The sequence below is a fragment of the Aedes albopictus genome, chromosome 3 (genome assembly GCF_035046485.1).
Source record: "Aedes albopictus strain Foshan chromosome 3, AalbF5, whole genome shotgun sequence".
In the NCBI taxonomy this organism is placed as follows: domain Eukaryota; kingdom Metazoa; phylum Arthropoda; class Insecta; order Diptera; family Culicidae; genus Aedes; species Aedes albopictus.
The window spans coordinates 446,023,389-446,040,428 of record NC_085138.1 but is presented as its reverse complement, the minus strand read 5'-3'; the positions used below and the strand labels follow the sequence as shown (position 1 = coordinate 446,040,428).

The window sequence follows — 17,040 nt, the reverse complement described above, 5'->3', positions numbered from 1 at the left end:
CAATTTTTAAAATTTTTGTATCAATTGAAAGCTGAGACATTTATGCATAACATATCAAAAAAATTGGAGATGTCTTTTTTTTTCTTTTTTGACCGTTTCCTCACATCCGTCCGTCAAGAAGCTCCCGTGTTTCCCGCAACGACCATTATTGCATTGAGCTTCTAGTAGAACTTCTGTGTTTTTCTTGATAATGGCAAAGTAGTTCCATTTCTTCGCACTCCGCTTTTTCTTGACGACGTTTTTCCCCTAAAAAGGCATGTTTTTATCGTTCTACGTTTGAACGGGCTCCATACTGCAGTATTACTGTTCACACTGCATTCTTTTTTCTTCAACATTCTACGCGTATGCTAAGGTGATATTCAGCTAAGCAATAGTCGTTCTAAGTTGTATCGATCTTCCAATCACAATCCCTTTGTGTTTGCTGATGAACTCTAACTCATTTGGCAGAATGCCATTTGGCATAACTCTCTTAAAATAAGGTGTTTGAAATATCTTATGCACGAAAGTCATAAATCCATGCTGATAAATACTGTTACGAATGTAAAAATGTCAAACATTTTCACTTATACTTATCAACAGGGGCAAATTCGGAGTCGTACATGTCTGCAAGGAAAAATCCACCGGCACCCGGCTGGCGGCCAAATTCATCCAGATCGTCAAGAAGGGCGACCGGCGAAACATCGAGCGCGAAGTTCACATGATGAATGTTCTGCGCCATCCGAAGATCGCTCAGCTGTACGGCGCATACGAATTCGATCGTACCTTCTGCATGGTCATGGAGCTGTAAGTTTGGCCTACTTGGATAGGTATGAGTGTGAAATCCGCTAACATGTAATTTTACATCGGCAGGGTTGAAGGAGGCGAGTTGTTTGATCGTGTGCTGGACGAGAAGTTTATCCTAACGGAGAAGGCTTGCTCGATTTTCATGCGACAGATTTGCGACGCGATTGGCTATATCCATAGCAACAACATTGTACACTTGGATCTGAAACCGGAGAACATCCTGTGCCTCACAGAGAGCGGGAACCGGATAAAAATCATCGATTTCGGCCTGGCCCGTGAGTACGATCCGGACAATAAGCTGCAGGTGCTGTTTGGGACGCCAGAATTTGTAGCACCGGAAGTGGTCAACTTTGAGGCGATCAGCTTCGCAACAGACATGTGGAGCGTGGGCGTAATCGCATATGTGCTGTGAGTGTGAAAATTCCGAGTAAATTTTAATGTGTGATGCGAGGCAAATATTTAATTACCGTTTTTTTATGCCGCACAGCGTGTCCGGCCTTTCCCCCTTCGCTGGCGAAGACGATATTCAGACCATGGCAAACATCACGATAGGCCGATATGACTTCCTGGACGAAGCATTTGACACCGTGTCCGAAGAAGCGATAGACTTCATCAACCGATGCTTGGTAAAAGAACAAAAGTAAGTGCTGATTTCAACTTCATTCGAACAGCAAAATGGATGAAATAATAAAACATGTTTCTGATTTTAGGGAACGAATTACTGCAGAACAAGCCCTAAAACACAAGTGGATCAAACGAAAACCGCAGTACTATCCGACCAATCGACGACCTTCCATCACCACCTTTAAACCTGTGCGGTTAGAAACCAATGATAGCAACAACAATAGTAACAACAAGGTACAAGAACTATCGACATGGAGACGCCTGGTCCATCATGTTCAATGAATCAATTTCAACCTTTCAGTCCGACGCCGAGATCGACAAAGAAAACCTCAAAGAACTGGTCACCAAGTGGAACGAGAATCCGAATAATCGCTACGCCTTCGAACAGGCAACGGAGAATGTCATCTCGCCCAGTGGAGAAACGGTTCAAATTCGACGCCCAGATGCCGGCAGCCGGCGGGGCAGCTTAGCTAGAGGTAAGTCCAATAGGTTTCCATGCTTTTTCTTGTTCAAATGCCTAAAACACATTTAAACACACGTACACCATCTCCATGTATATGGAGATACCATCCTGATTTGAATTGGTCAAATGCTTAGTAATGTTAGTTGTGAGCGCGCTGCTTAGCAAAAACAGACTAAAATTACACTGAAGACAACCTAAGAAAGCGAGAGAAAACGACGTAAGAACGAACAAACCAACATGATCCTCCTTTATTAATCGATCCTTTTTTCTGTTTCTTGTCCCGCTACGTGTTTTCTTGTATATTTCCTCCCACAGATCGAGACATACCTCGAGATATACATTTGCCCGTGTTGGTTGAAAACTAAGAAGCCAAGCTTTTATAAATAAGCAAAATGTGAGCTTTTGTGTTATAGATGAGGGCTTGCGCCTGAAACAAAAAAAAAAGAAAAATCAATGTGACTAACTACGCCATTTCGATCGCGTTTAACCGAAAGATAACTTCATTTTTGTTCCATAATGCATCTCCATCAAATAACAAGGAACTTAAGATAAGCCGTTCTTAGGCTTAGTGGTTGAAAATAAGTAGGTGTTGTTTTGTGGTGCACTGGAATGGAACCAACATTTGGGTAGTATCCTTCTGGGTGAATTACATGAACTAATCGCAGCAAGCTGCGCGCGCGTCCGGCTGCGTTTTGAGATCGCTGTCACAGTTTTTCTTAACTTCGCGATGTTTTCTGATTTGCTCGGCTGAATCATGGCTTGGTTCGTGGCGCTACGCCATCCGGTGAAGTTTTTACTGGAAAGTGAATAGTTTTCAAAAGAAGAGTCTGCGATTGTGTTAGAATATTCGACGATTGCGCTAATGATATAGCTGGGACTACTCCATTCGGTCTGTTTTCCGCGTGTGAAAGTATAATTCTTCCGCGTAGTTTCATTTTGCCGGCCCTGAAGTATCTTCGAGTGTTTGGATCGCGAGTGATAATGCATTTTCCGAAACAGAAGAGACAGAAGTTCGATCCAAAATGTACTAATAGTTATTTATGCAACAAGTTGCAAAATGATGATTTTTTCAGCACGAGTCGTACATTTATCCAACTAGGCGTGCCGAGTTTTGCAACGAGTTGCATACAAAGTTTTTTTTCTAATTGCAAATAATACCTATTCAGTATAATTGTTGGTACAATCTTGCTATTAAGACGATGCTGGGTCATCAGGCCGAAGGCCATTAGGCTGAAGGTCATTAGACCGATTGGTCATTAGGCCGAATGGTCATCAGGACGAATTGAAAGTTATCCGTTGTTTTTACCTTTCCCAACAATTTTGAGCATGAGCATGAGCATGCTTCACCCGGGTGAATTCACCCCAGTGAATTTCTCTTTGCACGCTCAGTGCGGCACTGCGGTGCGATTTTTTGACAGTTCAAAATGACATTTAGGATATTCAGACATCCTTCTATCAGGTAAGATAGGAAGATTGCATAAATATGATGGTTTTGGTGGTGTAAATCGAAAGAGCAGAATTTTCATGCGCTCAGTGCGGACAAGCCTACCTGAATTAAGACGAACCACGTGGCGACATTCATGCGCGTCAGCGTGGTGCTTTTGTTTGATCAGGTAGGCAATGATAGGGTAGGTGTCAGAAATTTGCAAACTCCCGTCGTCGTCATACCGCAATTGTACCATGGGCAAGAGCAAAAGCAGCTTCAGCTGCTGCTTCTATGCATGATCTGCAGTCCTAATCTGAATCTGTATACAGTTGACTCTCTACATCTCGATATTGAAGGGACCATCGAGATAAGGAGAGATCGAACTCAAGAACAAATTTGTAATGCACACTAGATTGAAAAATCGTCCGTAACTAGGAAAAACCGTCAACAAACAGATGTCACTACACCTTCACAGAATGTTTTGCACCTAAGAAACGAGATCTAGCAACCTGTAAAAACGGGCATATCGACATATGGAGAGAAAATCTAGAACAAAAACGAACGAGATCGCATCGAGATAGAGAGATATCGAGATAAGGAGATATCGAAATGTAGAAAGATAAAATATATGCAGATTGAAGGGACCGACCAAACCATCGAGATAGGGAGAGATATCGAGATGTAGAACATCGACATGTGGAGAGTCGACTGTAGTCCTGATTCGGATTCGAGCTGATCAGAGGATGTAGAAGTAGCAGCTGTGTCTACGGTATCCTTTGAAGTTATCGAAAAGTGAGTACTGATAAAGGTGCCGAAAAGTGCACCTTTAGTGAAGAAAAGTAGGCCGTTTTATCATTACAACCGCGAGTGAAAAATAGGGCAAAACGCAACGCAATTACAAAATAGTTATTTTTGTAATTACGTTGTGAAAAGTTGAACATTTCAGTTGTCTGAAGTATGCTGAAATGGCCTACTTTTCATCCCTAATGCAAGTGTGCCGAAAAGTACTACTTTTCGGCACTCTTAAGAGTACTGAAAAGTAGCACTTTTCGGCACTTTTGCTCGTACGCACTTTTTACTTACCACTATGCCTTCCGTAGATTCAACTTCTGCCTCTACATCTACTGAGCAGCTCGAATCCAAATCAGGACGATTTCAATTCGGATTCGAACTACGAATCCAGTGTAGAGGCAGCTGCTGAATCTGATTTTGCTTTTTCTCGTGTACAACTGTTTGACAACGGGATCTCGATCATTGGTGACGCCTACTACACCAGAGCCTACCTGATCAAACGAAAAACTACGCCGACAAGCATGAGCGCGCGCACGTGGTTCCTTCTGATACATGTTTGTGTAGCTAGAAAAGATCGCACTAAATGGGTGTTTTTCGTAATTACAAAAAACTTTGTATGCAACTCGTTGCAAAACTCGATTTTTTCAGCACTCGTCGTATTTATTCAACTCGGCAAGCCTCGTTGGATAAATGTACGACTCGTGCTGAAAAAATCATCATTTTGCAACTTGTTGCATAAATAACTATTATGCAACAAGTTGCAAAATGATGATTTTTTCAGCACGAGTTGTGCATTTATCCAACGAGGCTTGCCGAGTTGGATAATTACGACGAGTGCTGAAAAAATCGAGTTTTGCAACGAATTGCATACAACATTTTTTGTAATTACGAAAAATACTCATTCAGTATCATTTTCTCCGGCTACACAAACATGAAACCAAGTGCTAGAGTCCATGATCATCAGCGTACTTTTTTTTCGATCAGGTAGGCTATGGTGGAGTAGGTGTCACTTTGTCACACCGTCATCAACTCCCTTGAGGTCGCACATTTGTAGAAGCAAAGGAGTTTCAGGTGATATTTCTATACCTGGTCTGCAGTACAATTCGGAAATGGAATTAGCCTGATTCTAATTCGAGCTGCTCAGTGGATGTGGCATCAACAGCTCAATCTACAGAAGACGGGACAGGTCGTTAAAAGTGTGTTCTAGAAAAGTTCCGAAAAGTGCTACTTTTCAGCACTTTTAAGAGTGCCGAAAAGTAGTACTTTTCGGCGCCTTTAAATTCGTACAGAAAAGTAGGCCGTTTCATCATACTTTCGCCAACTGAAAAGTAGGACTTTTTAAAACGTAATTGCAAAAAAACGTATTTTCGTTGGATAAATATGCTAAAAATTCAAAAGGTTCCCGAGTGTATAATCAAGAAAAGGATGAGGTGATAATAAGCCGAGATGTCGTGCAAATAGTTTCTATCGCCGGATGGCCTGGCGGCGGCTGTCATTTCGACCGACCCGTCGAATTCACAAAAATGCGGTATCGACAAAAAATGTGACATCCGATTTGATAACAAAGCTGGTCGCGTGCACAGTTTGCTGCGATTTGTGATCTTTTAGCACCATACTGAATACGAATAAATGTGAAAACGTTATAAAAAGTAAGTTCAAATAAGAGTACCAAATGTTATAACGATGTTAATGTCTAATATTCATGTTTTACATATTCTGTTGTTAAATTTTCGTTTGCAGTGCACAACTACAAATGGGAAAGATATCAAATACTGTTCGCTCTATCCTGACTTTAGGACATTCTACCATTTTTTTTGTTTTCAAATTAAAAATCGCAGACTTGAAACTGAACCTGGGATAACCTCGATAACTTGGGATGTTTTATGTCCTAGAAGAAGACACCCCGAATGTTATTAATTGTTACGCTGCAGCTGTTGCGCGCTGTTGCAGTATTTCCATGTTAACAATAAAATCTGGGATATTGTTTATGTAGAATCCATTACCTAATTTAATTTACCCAAATGGAGTTGTCATAAACCTTCCGATTCACAACAAATGAAATGAAATAAAAAACGTTTGCATGCATTAACATTAATTCTAACGAGAAATCCACGCCCATTTGTAAATAATTAGTTAACATTTCAAGACTCAATTCAATTGTTGATACTTATCAAATGCCTTGTATATTTGTATTTCACATCTTGCCCGAACCGAACCGACTGCCTTTGACCGTGAAACTGCTACGAATCCCCCTTCCACCGAACCGACCGAACCACAAACAGCCTAGCTCCGAAGACTTCCGGCACTTCGAACCAACAACGACATTAGTCTTCCAACCCAGAGTTGAACGAGAGTGTGTGTTGATTCGACGTACCAATAAGCCAGAACTACTAGAGTATTACTACTAATATAGGAACAACCGCTGTAAATGTATATAGCTAGCTGATAGGGCCCGAATTGAAGTGTAAATATGACAACGCTATTATATTAGCGAATTATATAAGTGATATTAGAATTATAAGCACGTGCAACTGATACATACTAAGAAATAAAAGCTGAATTTTGTTCTTCATGTTGATTCAACAATTAACACGCTTTCTTTTTTACTTCTATTGCATAAATGGCCTTTTGATCTATTTCGACTCCCTTTAATCCTAAAAAACAACAAAAGTCTACAAAAAGAGGAAGCCTTCGTCCGATCCGTAGCACAGGTGTTACGGATTGATAACCGTTAGGCATAACCAACCAATCCCGAAAGAGCGCAGACAACGCCAAAACGAAAATTATTGTTTCTCGTTCTATTTCGCAGGCGACGAAGACCCGTTGCTACTATCCCCATCATCGTCAACTTCCTGTTGTTCGTCTTCGTCACCACTCTCATCGGAAGTGAGCGCTACTAACCTACTGCACCAACCACCGAACAGTGAGAGTTTCATCAATTCCCCGCACCAATCGAACCATGCATCATCTCGCCCCGCATTAGTGCCATTAGAAGTAGTTTCTAACATCACAGAACCGAGTGCCAACGAAATTGAAAACACCAACATTAGTCGTAATTGCAATACTAGCAGCAGTAGCCTAAGTAGTTGTAGTAGTTTCGAGCGATCTTCTACTGTTCAACCAGCCTCGCACGGAATGTTGTCACCATCTGATCACCATTCTCGTTCATATTTCTCAGATCATCAAAATTTGCAATCGCAACAGCAGCAGACTCTACCGGAAATGGTCGTTCAACCCACTCAAGTCAAGGTATGTGATGAGTTACGAATGCTGTCCGATTTACTAAAACTATCTACCACCATCCAATATAAGGAACCCGTGCCAGAACACCCCCAACAATCATCCTCACAACAACCACAGACACAGAACAATATCCCAACGACACCACAGAGTAACGGTTCAAGTACCCCCGTGACCCCACTAAGCCCCATCACTCTCAGCACGGCCGAACTGGACACGGACCTGGAGAGTCTCAAGACCAAGGTTAAAACCAAAACGTCAAAGGCGCAGAACAAGCTAAACGAACTTGCGCAGCAACCGGAGTTCCTCTCGAACGAAACCTTCAAACTGCAGACGTTCAAGTTCCTGCCCAAATCGATCAGTCTGTGCAACGACGATTCAGTATTCAAAGAAAACTACACCAAGTTCTGTGATCGCAACGCAATTCTGAAACCTCCTCACGTTCAAGAATCATCGTCCGCGGCGTCCGAGGAAGTGACTTCCAGCAGTAGTTCCACGACGACGACGACAACCGAAGTCTCCGAGGGTACCAAGGTGATCGTGACGAAAACAACCAAGAGCACCAAAACGGCAGCCGACGGCACGAAAACCGTCACCGTTCGGAAGACGATCGTCAAGCAGAAGAAGATCACCGAAGAAGCCACCGACAAGGACAAGCTCAAGACCCAAAACAGTCTCACGCAGCAGGATCAGGCCACAGTCAAGCGGACCAAGTTCCGCGTCAACCAGATGAGCAGCAGGGACGTCCCTGTTGCGAACGTGGCCAAACGATACCTGGAGCAGAACCGACTGATCGCCAACGCCGCGTCCGTCAACCTTCCCAAGGATGACTGCATTGTCAAGAAGATCCACAAGACCAGCCTCGTGAACCACTTCCAGCAACAAACCACAGCGTCCCACACCGAAACGGCCAACAATTTGAAAAACTCGATGAAAACCCGTAGCATTTCCGTCGACTGGGACGCCGTCAATGCGGTCGAGAACCGATCGATGAAAACGATCAATTCCTTCCTGAGACGGACCTCGGCTACCACCGCCGGATCGGCCGTCAAACAGATCCAAGCCCAGATCGAGGCTAGTATTCACAAGTAGGCTCCTTTCATGATCGGCTACTCTTTCTGGGGACATGCGCTTAGCATCCATTCGTTGGACAAATTTATGTGCGTGTTAACGTCTATTGGATATAAAAGTGCGTGATGTCAAAGACACGATCGAGTTCATAATAAGTCGTTTCCTTCATAACTTAACTCTAGTCATTCAATGTTATGTCATCATTACTCATGATCATTTCCCCATCTCATACCATCGTTTATCTGTTCACACATTTCAAATGTCCCTATCGCACCATGTTTACAATAATTGATATTTATTATATCGAAGTATTTCGATTCATGAAACTGTTAGTAATTTTATCTAATGTGTTACCTGGATGGTAAACAGAAAATAAACGAATCTTGTCAAATGAAAAAAAAAAAATCAATCCAAAACATGTTAGGATTTACGATAAATGATAAATTACCACAGTGATACACAGAAGGATACATACTTGCAACGCAGTGAAGAAGCATGTAGCTAAATTGTATATACTCAGAATATCTGAATAAAGTAAATAAAAGATATTAAATGGTTAAAATACGTACCATCCGTTATGATGATTTATTTTGAAAGAAATAACCATTAGGGATCACGACCAACTTGCCTCGTCAGTGTTATGTCTGCTTGTCTCTTCTTGTCCCAGAAAAACAGCCACTGACACCACTGAACAATGGTTTATTTAGCCATTTTCACGCTCTTAATTAATAGCTCGTATGATTGGGGATTGGGTTGCAAAACGGTGAGTCGATAAGGAGAGCGTCTAACAGTGCAGTGCCCTATAGAATTTCAACATGGTTTTCAGAAGTACTTGTAATTTAGAACGTCAAAGATCGCAGTAGGCAAGAGTGCAAAAAAGTTTGACGAGGACAGCTAGTTTGACATTATGGTTTCTTTCTGTTTTTGATTTTGAGGGGAAGTACTCGGGAAGTCAGATAGCTTTCACTTAATCTGAAATTTCATAATGAGATTTAACAAAAGCAAAAAAAAAAGTAAGACCTAATATGTGAAATACGTGAAACGTCAGAAAAGATAAAATAGCTGTATTTTTGTATCTGTCAAAATTGGAAAGCCATCCTCCTAGAGTACAATTGACTTAACGACAATTCGGCCTAAAGGCCCTCGGCCTAATGATCGTCAGCCGAATGCGCTGACACCATCCTCTGAGCCGATGGCTGTCGCGGACTCAGATGCTTGGATATCTGCCAACAGCAACTCCCACTGGACCCTTATTCGGACTGGAAAAGGATCAATAGCCACATATCAACACTGTTGTGATCATCATTCTACAATAAATAGAGTAGAAGCACAAATAGGCGTATCGCTTTGAATATATTGCAGTCAAAATCACCGTCACGAAAATGTAATCGCTTTATACTAATCACACAGTGTTGCGTAAATCACTGAGTAGATGGCGGTAGTGAGCAAACATCAAACAGTGTGACAGATTTGGAAGTACCAAATATTGAACTAAGCGTATAAAAAAGCAACGGTGGGAAGAAGACAAAGTGAGACATCTGTTTGCCTGTGGTTTAGAAGTGACAGCAGCACAAAAAGCAATTAGTTCGATACATTAGAATAACCAGCCACAGAAATCCAATGTCGCGACTGTTCGTGTGACTAACATGTAGTTGTCTCGCCCTTTCAGCGTCAGTAGCGGTACTATAAGCACAGAGAAACAGACGTCACACTCTGATCGCTTTCCATCGATCACATTTTTAACGGTTGATTCAAATATTCAGTAGTAGGTTGATTGACCACTCGCAGCGCTGGTATGGTTTTTGCTCCTGTTTGACGTTTGCTCACTACCGCCATCTAGTGGTGGCCCAGCCAAGCACAGTATGTTTAGCATTGGGCGATTACGTTTTCGTGGCCATGTTTTTTTAAAATGAAATTGTTTCTAAGTGTTACGTCTGTTTCTCTGTGCTATAAGTGTCAAATAAAGTTTGTTTACCAAAACAAAAAGTCCTCTACAAGATGGGCACTTAAACATAATTAATTATTACAACTAAAGTCATTAAAATAATTAAATAGGAAAACTGAGTACAGCGCCATTGGCGCTCTAGTGTATTTTTATTTTCGATACAGTAGAATAGAATACATTTAGGCGCTATATTGGCGTTGTACAAAGTGTAAACGCAGATACTCGCTCATGTAGTGCCTTAATGGACAAAAGAACCGTAAAATAGGTGTACGGACTAATAATAACAAATGCGACCCGGCTAGCCGCAGCGGTAAACGCGCGGTTATTTTACATGGCCAGGCTGAGGGTGACGGGTTCGATTTACGGTCGATCCAGAAACCATTCATAAAGGAAATTTTCTGGACTCCCTTGGGCAAAGAGTGTCTTCGTGCCTGCCACATGATATGCAAAATAGTCATTGGCAGAGGAAGGCTGAACGCTCCTCTAGGGCGAATCTAATCATCAACGTCAGCAATTCCAAATCGTTGGATGTCAACACGGGCAACCCCTCCAGCTTTACAGTAGCTGGGCAAGCAGTCAGTGGAAGAGGTCGAGAACATTCAATATCTTAACAGCCAGATCGCGTCAGATGACGGAACCAAGATCGACATAGGAGCACGGATCAAGAAGGCTAGGGCTGCTCTTGCGAGTTTATGAAACATATGGAGTAAAGCGTGGGTCATCGGAACCGTTTTCTCAGATCAAAGCTTTTTTGGATCCGTTTCGGGTCCTGAGTATCTGTGCAAAATTTGAGCACGATCGGTTGCGTCTACACTTTGCGCATTGCAATTGAAATTTGTATGGGATTTTGTATGGGAAAACATACTTTTTTGCATTTTTGCCATAAGTTGAATAAAATTGTCTGAAACTTTTCAACAGATACTGTAAAATGATAGCCTAGGATGTTCTGAAAAACTTTGTTGAAGACCGCAAAGCGATCCGATGCTTGTGAAAATAGTTATAACCAACGAACCGCATGCATGTGTTTATGTTTTAACATGTAAAGGAATAACAATAGCAACAAAATCATGCTGTTTCGCCAAGCAATGTCAACGCTATAACTTTTTTTATGAGCATCTGATCACTTCGCGGTCTTCGACAAAGTTTTTCAGGACACTCTAGGCTATGTTTTTACTTTATCGGTTACATGGTTTTAGAAAAAATCGAGCTTGTTATGAGAAAAATGCAAAAAAAAGTGTGTTTTCCCATGTAAAACCCCATACAAACTTCAAACGCGATGCGCAAAACGTAGACATAATCGATCCTGCCCAAATTTTGCACACTTATTTGGGTCCTGAAATGGGATCAAAAAAGCTTTGATCTGATGGGATACAATTGAATTTTTCATTTTTCCATATAAACGATGACCCACTCTAATAATTATAGATGCAGAAAACGGACTGGGTAAAGGAAACACACGCCATAATTTCGATACAGTTGAATGCTGGTGAATATTACAGTATGGTCCAACGGTCCCATCCAAGTTCAACGACACTCATCATGTGACCGTCCAAGCTCTTCCCCAGGTGTAGTCTAACCTCTATTCGACGTGTTAGAATTTAATTAAATATCAAGAAAAGTTAACATAAATGACAAAATAGTCATTATTCAATCTAATTGAAAGAACTCTATCAACCATGGCGACCGTGACAGAATATAACTTTGTATACTTTGTCGTACACTTTTTCGATAGTAAAATGGTTGTAGTTTTTTTTTTGAATTATTATCAACTGTCAGGATGTTCAAATAGGCTCCAAATCCCATAACTAATAAAGATGTAGATGACCTACCAGGTTCTGAAATAGTATGAGAACTTCTGTCCAACTCACGACTATACAAGAGATTACCAGTTCAACGTCAACGGTCAAGAAGCGAACAGAAAACCCACCACAAATGGCTGGCGAGAGGATCTTCGAGAACTGGTATTAGTAAGTGTATTGGAAGATTAGATTCAAAATCAAGAAGCGTAATACATTTCATCATCCAAGATTTGGAGCTGGAAAACCGGGTTGAAGAAGAAACAAAGCGACCAAAACTCCAGTGCTAGCCCATTGCAAGATACAAGAGGAATAAAATGAAGGTCAGGGTACAACAAAATTGAAGTTCATCGTTGTCGTGAATCCAAAAATGCTGCAAAACCTGCCGTCGGCCGCAGCGCCGGAGCGCCGCACGAACACGTCCGTTCGTTCCCAAATCTGTCTAAAGAAGGACAAGTCAAACCAAACCGAGCATGCCTGAAGCTTGGCTTGCTTCGTTGGAATTGATTGATGCACCAAGCGGTAAGAAGAAGAGTTTTGACATCCAAGCGGTGTACCGTTTACATCCATCGACCAATCAGCAACGAGGATCTAATCGACGGCACACCGCTTGGATGTCAAAACTTCTTCTTCTTTTCGCTTGGTGCATCAATCAATCCCTTTTGTCGGCGCATCTGTCATTCCACCGATTCGCTATGTCGACTATCAGTGTTGGCAAATGCACTGAAATAATTTTACAACTTTGAACCGAATAAGTTTTTCATTAAATTTCAAACACAGTTTCATTGACTTTCGCTATATACACTACATTCTTCCCCTCCTCTACTCTTGTTGTGGAATTATATGCAACAAAGACTACATGCACAGTATTATTTTTTATTTTATTTTTTTTTTTATTTTCCAATCCATTCAAATATCAATTGAACCAGATTTTATTCACTTAAATATTAACCTTAAATCAATTAAACTCATTTAAACTTTATCCAAAATTCATCGAATGCAAATTATTTTTATTCAATTCTCTTTTTCATTACCGTATGTTTTCTTCTCTATAGTAAATTAATGAAAATTCAATCGGAATCCAATAGAAAAACAGTCCGCATTTACTTTCAACCCATGTACTGCCTGGATCCAATCCAAAATTCAAATCAAATGCAACCAAGATCCAAACTTACTCCATTTCCAGTCCAATCAAAATTATATTCCAATTTATTCCACATCCAAACCAATTGCACAATTCCAATTCAATGCATTCAAAATGAAAACCCAATTTTATCCACATCCAATCTAAATTCAGTCAAAAATCCGAACCAATTTCAAACCTTCTCCCAACTAAATCCAATCTAAGTTCAACCGCAAACCTAATCCAATCCTAGTCCAAATTGAATCCAATTTAAAAAAACAATATAAATCTAATCCACCTCAAACTCAAATCCAATCTAGTTTCAATCCAAACACATTAAAGTCAAATACAAATTAAACCAATATAAATCCAAACCAATTTCAATACATATCCAATCTAATTGCAATCCATTTTCTATCCAAATATAAACCAACTTCCATCAAAATAAATTGAAAAATTAATCTTAATCCAATCTGTCGACTATCAGTGTTGGCAAATGCACTGAAATAATTTTACAACTTTGAACCGAATAAGTTTTTCATTAAATTTCAAACACAGTTTCATTGACTTTCGCTATATACACTACAATCGTGGACAACGATCTGGGATTTCTGTCCTAATCTAGGATAGGCTGCGACAACTAAAATTTGTCTGCCTTGTTATTTTTTCATTCGAATTCAAAATCCAGTGCAACCACTTTACTTTATTCCAAATCTTAAAAAAAAACAAATTTATTGATTGAAATTTAAACACATGTTTCGCATCGTAAAAAAACATTTTGCAATTGAAATAGTATATAGTCAACGCAAGGTTCTTTAATTTCTGGTAAAATATATCAAAAATTAAATTGATTTTGTAGGAAATCAATGGTTTTTGTCAATATTCAAACAATGAGGCGATAAAGTTTAAATTTAAAAGCAAAGATTTTGAATATTGGTATCAAATGCAACATCGCAGTAAACGGATATCAATTTCGACTGATCTCCATTTGACAGCAAAGTGGTCTCAACGCGTGATTATTTTGCATGACCATGTTGATGGTGGCGAGTTTGATTCCCAGATGATCCAGAAACCTTTCGTAAAGGAAATTTCCTTGATTCCCTCAGATAAAGAGTATCTTCGTGCCTGCCGCACAATATACACATGCAAAATAGTCATTGGCAGAGGAATCTTTCAGTTAATAACTTTGTTTAGAAGCAGGCATAACCCCAGTGAGGACGTTACGCCAAGAAGAGGAGAGAGGAAAATTTTCGATGGAACAGACTGATGTTCAGCCTAATCGTAAGAACTCTATCAACATAACACTGCGATCGTGACGAAACGTATAGGGAGAAGTTAGGGGTCTCCAGTTAGCCTAGTCCCTAGTGGTTAAGGCTATGAATCGCCAATCCGGAGACGGCGGGTTCGATTTCCGTTCCGCTCGGGAAAATTTTCTTGGCTCCCTAGGCATAGTGTATCATTTTACTTGCATCACAATATACAAATTCATGCAATGGCAGGCAAAGAAAGGCCTTTAATTAATAACTGTGGAAGTGGAAGTTGAAGCGAGGCAGACCAAGCCCCAGTGGGGATGTAGTGCCGTAAATAAGAAGAAGAAGAAGCCTTGCTTTGCGATTTTCGAGCGATAATTTCGAGTCGGTAAACACTACAACGCTGTTGAAGATCTACCCTCAAACAGTTTCGATTTTGGTTTAGTAATAATCGACTATTCACGAGTTGAAAAGTACGCAACAAATTTAGCTTTCGTTTTGTCTCCAAGAAGAGATCATGGCATTATCTGTTACCACCAGTTGGGATGAAGCCGTCTTTGTTGCTAGTTTTGTGTTTCTTTTGTCTGACAATTATTTTCTCTGGAACATGACATGGCGACCGTGACACAACGCACAAGGCAGCTAGGACGCTTATACGGTGTGTACCGTTCAACTCAATCTAACGGGCCGTCACAATAGATTGTTTAGATGTGAAATCTCAAGCAGTATGTACATATTTATCGCATTAAGCATCGAGAAAATCAATGTCGAAAACTATTTTCCATTAGTCTTTCAGGGCCTGAAATTTCATTAAAACTCAAAATGCTTTTTATTGAAAAGATAATTATAAACATCCATCTATAATATCAAAAGGCAACGAAGAATCATAAGAGGGAAAACACTAAACATCGTATGATGGAAGTTTTTTTGTTTCGTTTACGGATTGTCATTCAAGGATTGTTCTTTCAAATAACGTAATCTCGAGCTGGCGGGCTCCGAAGCATACCAACGCCAAAATACCACTGGCGAACCAAAAATAATCCAACACGCAAATAAAACAACTCCACAGATAGACCCGTTTTATTTTTTAATTTTTTTGTGTATTTTTCCATTTTCTCTTTTTTATGTAATATATCTATGATTTAATTCAATAATTAATAACAATGTACAATAAAATCAAAATTCTTTTCCTAGTTCGATTTTTCCTCTTCTCATTTGTTTTTTTTTTTGTTTGACTTTTTTTCTTGTTTATTTGTTCTTGTGTGTTGTTCTTCTTCTCTTCTTAAAAGGAAATGAAATGGTTCGAAAACTATGTTTCTTCTTCTACGCTTGTGTTCCATGTGTGTGTGTGTGTGTGTGTGTGTGTGTGAGTGTTCTCTGATCTGATCATTACCACTTTCTTTTGTTTTGGTTTGTTTTTAGTATTTTTTTTCTAACACGGTGCCGTTCGACGCACGCTCATTTTCGGATTTTTTAAATTAGTTTTCGTTTAATCTCATGTAACTTTCTGTTGTTTTTTTTGCAATATTTTTTTTCTCATTACGACTAGTTTACTATACAAGTTTATGGTTCTTCTTCTGCTCTGCTTCCCTTCATTTGCTGTCCCTCTTCACTGAAATAACATTGATAGAATGAATTTCAAGGCTTTTTAGTTACTTTTTTCTTTAGGTTTTTTCTTTTCTTCAATAAGTTTCTTTTGTTGGGTTTTCTCATTTAAACTAAAAGTTAATACTCTTTTTCAGTGTTGCTTTCTCTTCCTCTTCACGTCGGTTTCTTTTCCTATTAATCTCGAGTAATTTTGTAGCTTCTGTGAAATATTACGACAAGAATCAATGAAACAATTATCGTAAAAAAATCGTTTCTCATTTGTTATGTAACAACTATTTAAAATAAATAACATTTGTTTTTTTTTCTCTTTTCATTTATACACTAAGGTAGGTCACTATTTCTTAGCATCAAACTCACTTGAAATATATATTAATTCGAAACTAATTGTTGGTTTTCACCTCTCATGTTCCCTCATCGGTTAAACGGGGAGATTTGCATGTTAGGTAAATAGTTTTCAACTTTGGGGGGAAAATAGATCAAAGAAGTAAGGAACTTTGTGTTTCACTTAAGAGGATTTTGGGATGTAGGGGAGTTTGTGTGAGCGAAAGAAAGAGAAGAGGATGGAGATCAGTTTGGTTATTTTTTTTTTGGTGATGAGTTTTCTTTACTGATAAATGGCGATGACGGTTCGTTACCTAATATGCACGTTCAGTTTGTAATGATAGTATTAGAGATACTCTCAGACTTGACTGATTTTGATACGAAGTGAGAGAAGGAACCTAGTAGGCGTTTGATTTTCGTTCAAAGTAGTTTCTATTGGTTGCGCTCTGACGGTGGGCTTGCTTTTTGCCGGGGCGTATCCATTTTGTGATGTTGCGGCAGGGAAATTCGCTGCAGTTTGTTTTTTCAATTGATTGTTCTTATTCTTCTTGCTCCTGCTGTCGTTCATTCTCTGTTCAGCTCTGGCTTTCATTTGTGG

General features: G+C 39.9%; 1 protein-coding gene across 7 annotated transcripts in view; it reads left to right on the top strand.

The window, feature by feature from the left end:
• The window catches only part of LOC115254206 (death-associated protein kinase related), a 47,107-nt gene extending 38,144 nt beyond the window's left edge, over window positions 1-8,963 (top strand). For 2 of the 7 annotated variants that reach the window (XM_062856719.1, XM_062856718.1), the window contains exons 4-9: window positions 580-783; window positions 850-1,191; window positions 1,271-1,423; window positions 1,494-1,641; window positions 1,709-1,883; window positions 6,898-8,963. In XM_062856719.1, coding sequence (XP_062712703.1) covers window positions 580-783; window positions 850-1,191; window positions 1,271-1,423; window positions 1,494-1,641; window positions 1,709-1,883; window positions 6,898-8,420 — 2,545 coding nt within the window. In that variant the 3' untranslated portion in view covers window positions 8,421-8,963. The remainder of the gene's footprint in view (window positions 1-579; window positions 784-849; window positions 1,192-1,270; window positions 1,424-1,493; window positions 1,642-1,708; window positions 1,884-6,897) is intronic. The other 5 variants (XM_029876089.2, XM_062856720.1, XM_029876088.2 and 2 more) reach the window with 5 other exon arrangements.
• The last annotated feature ends 8,077 nt before the right edge of the window (window positions 8,964-17,040 follow it).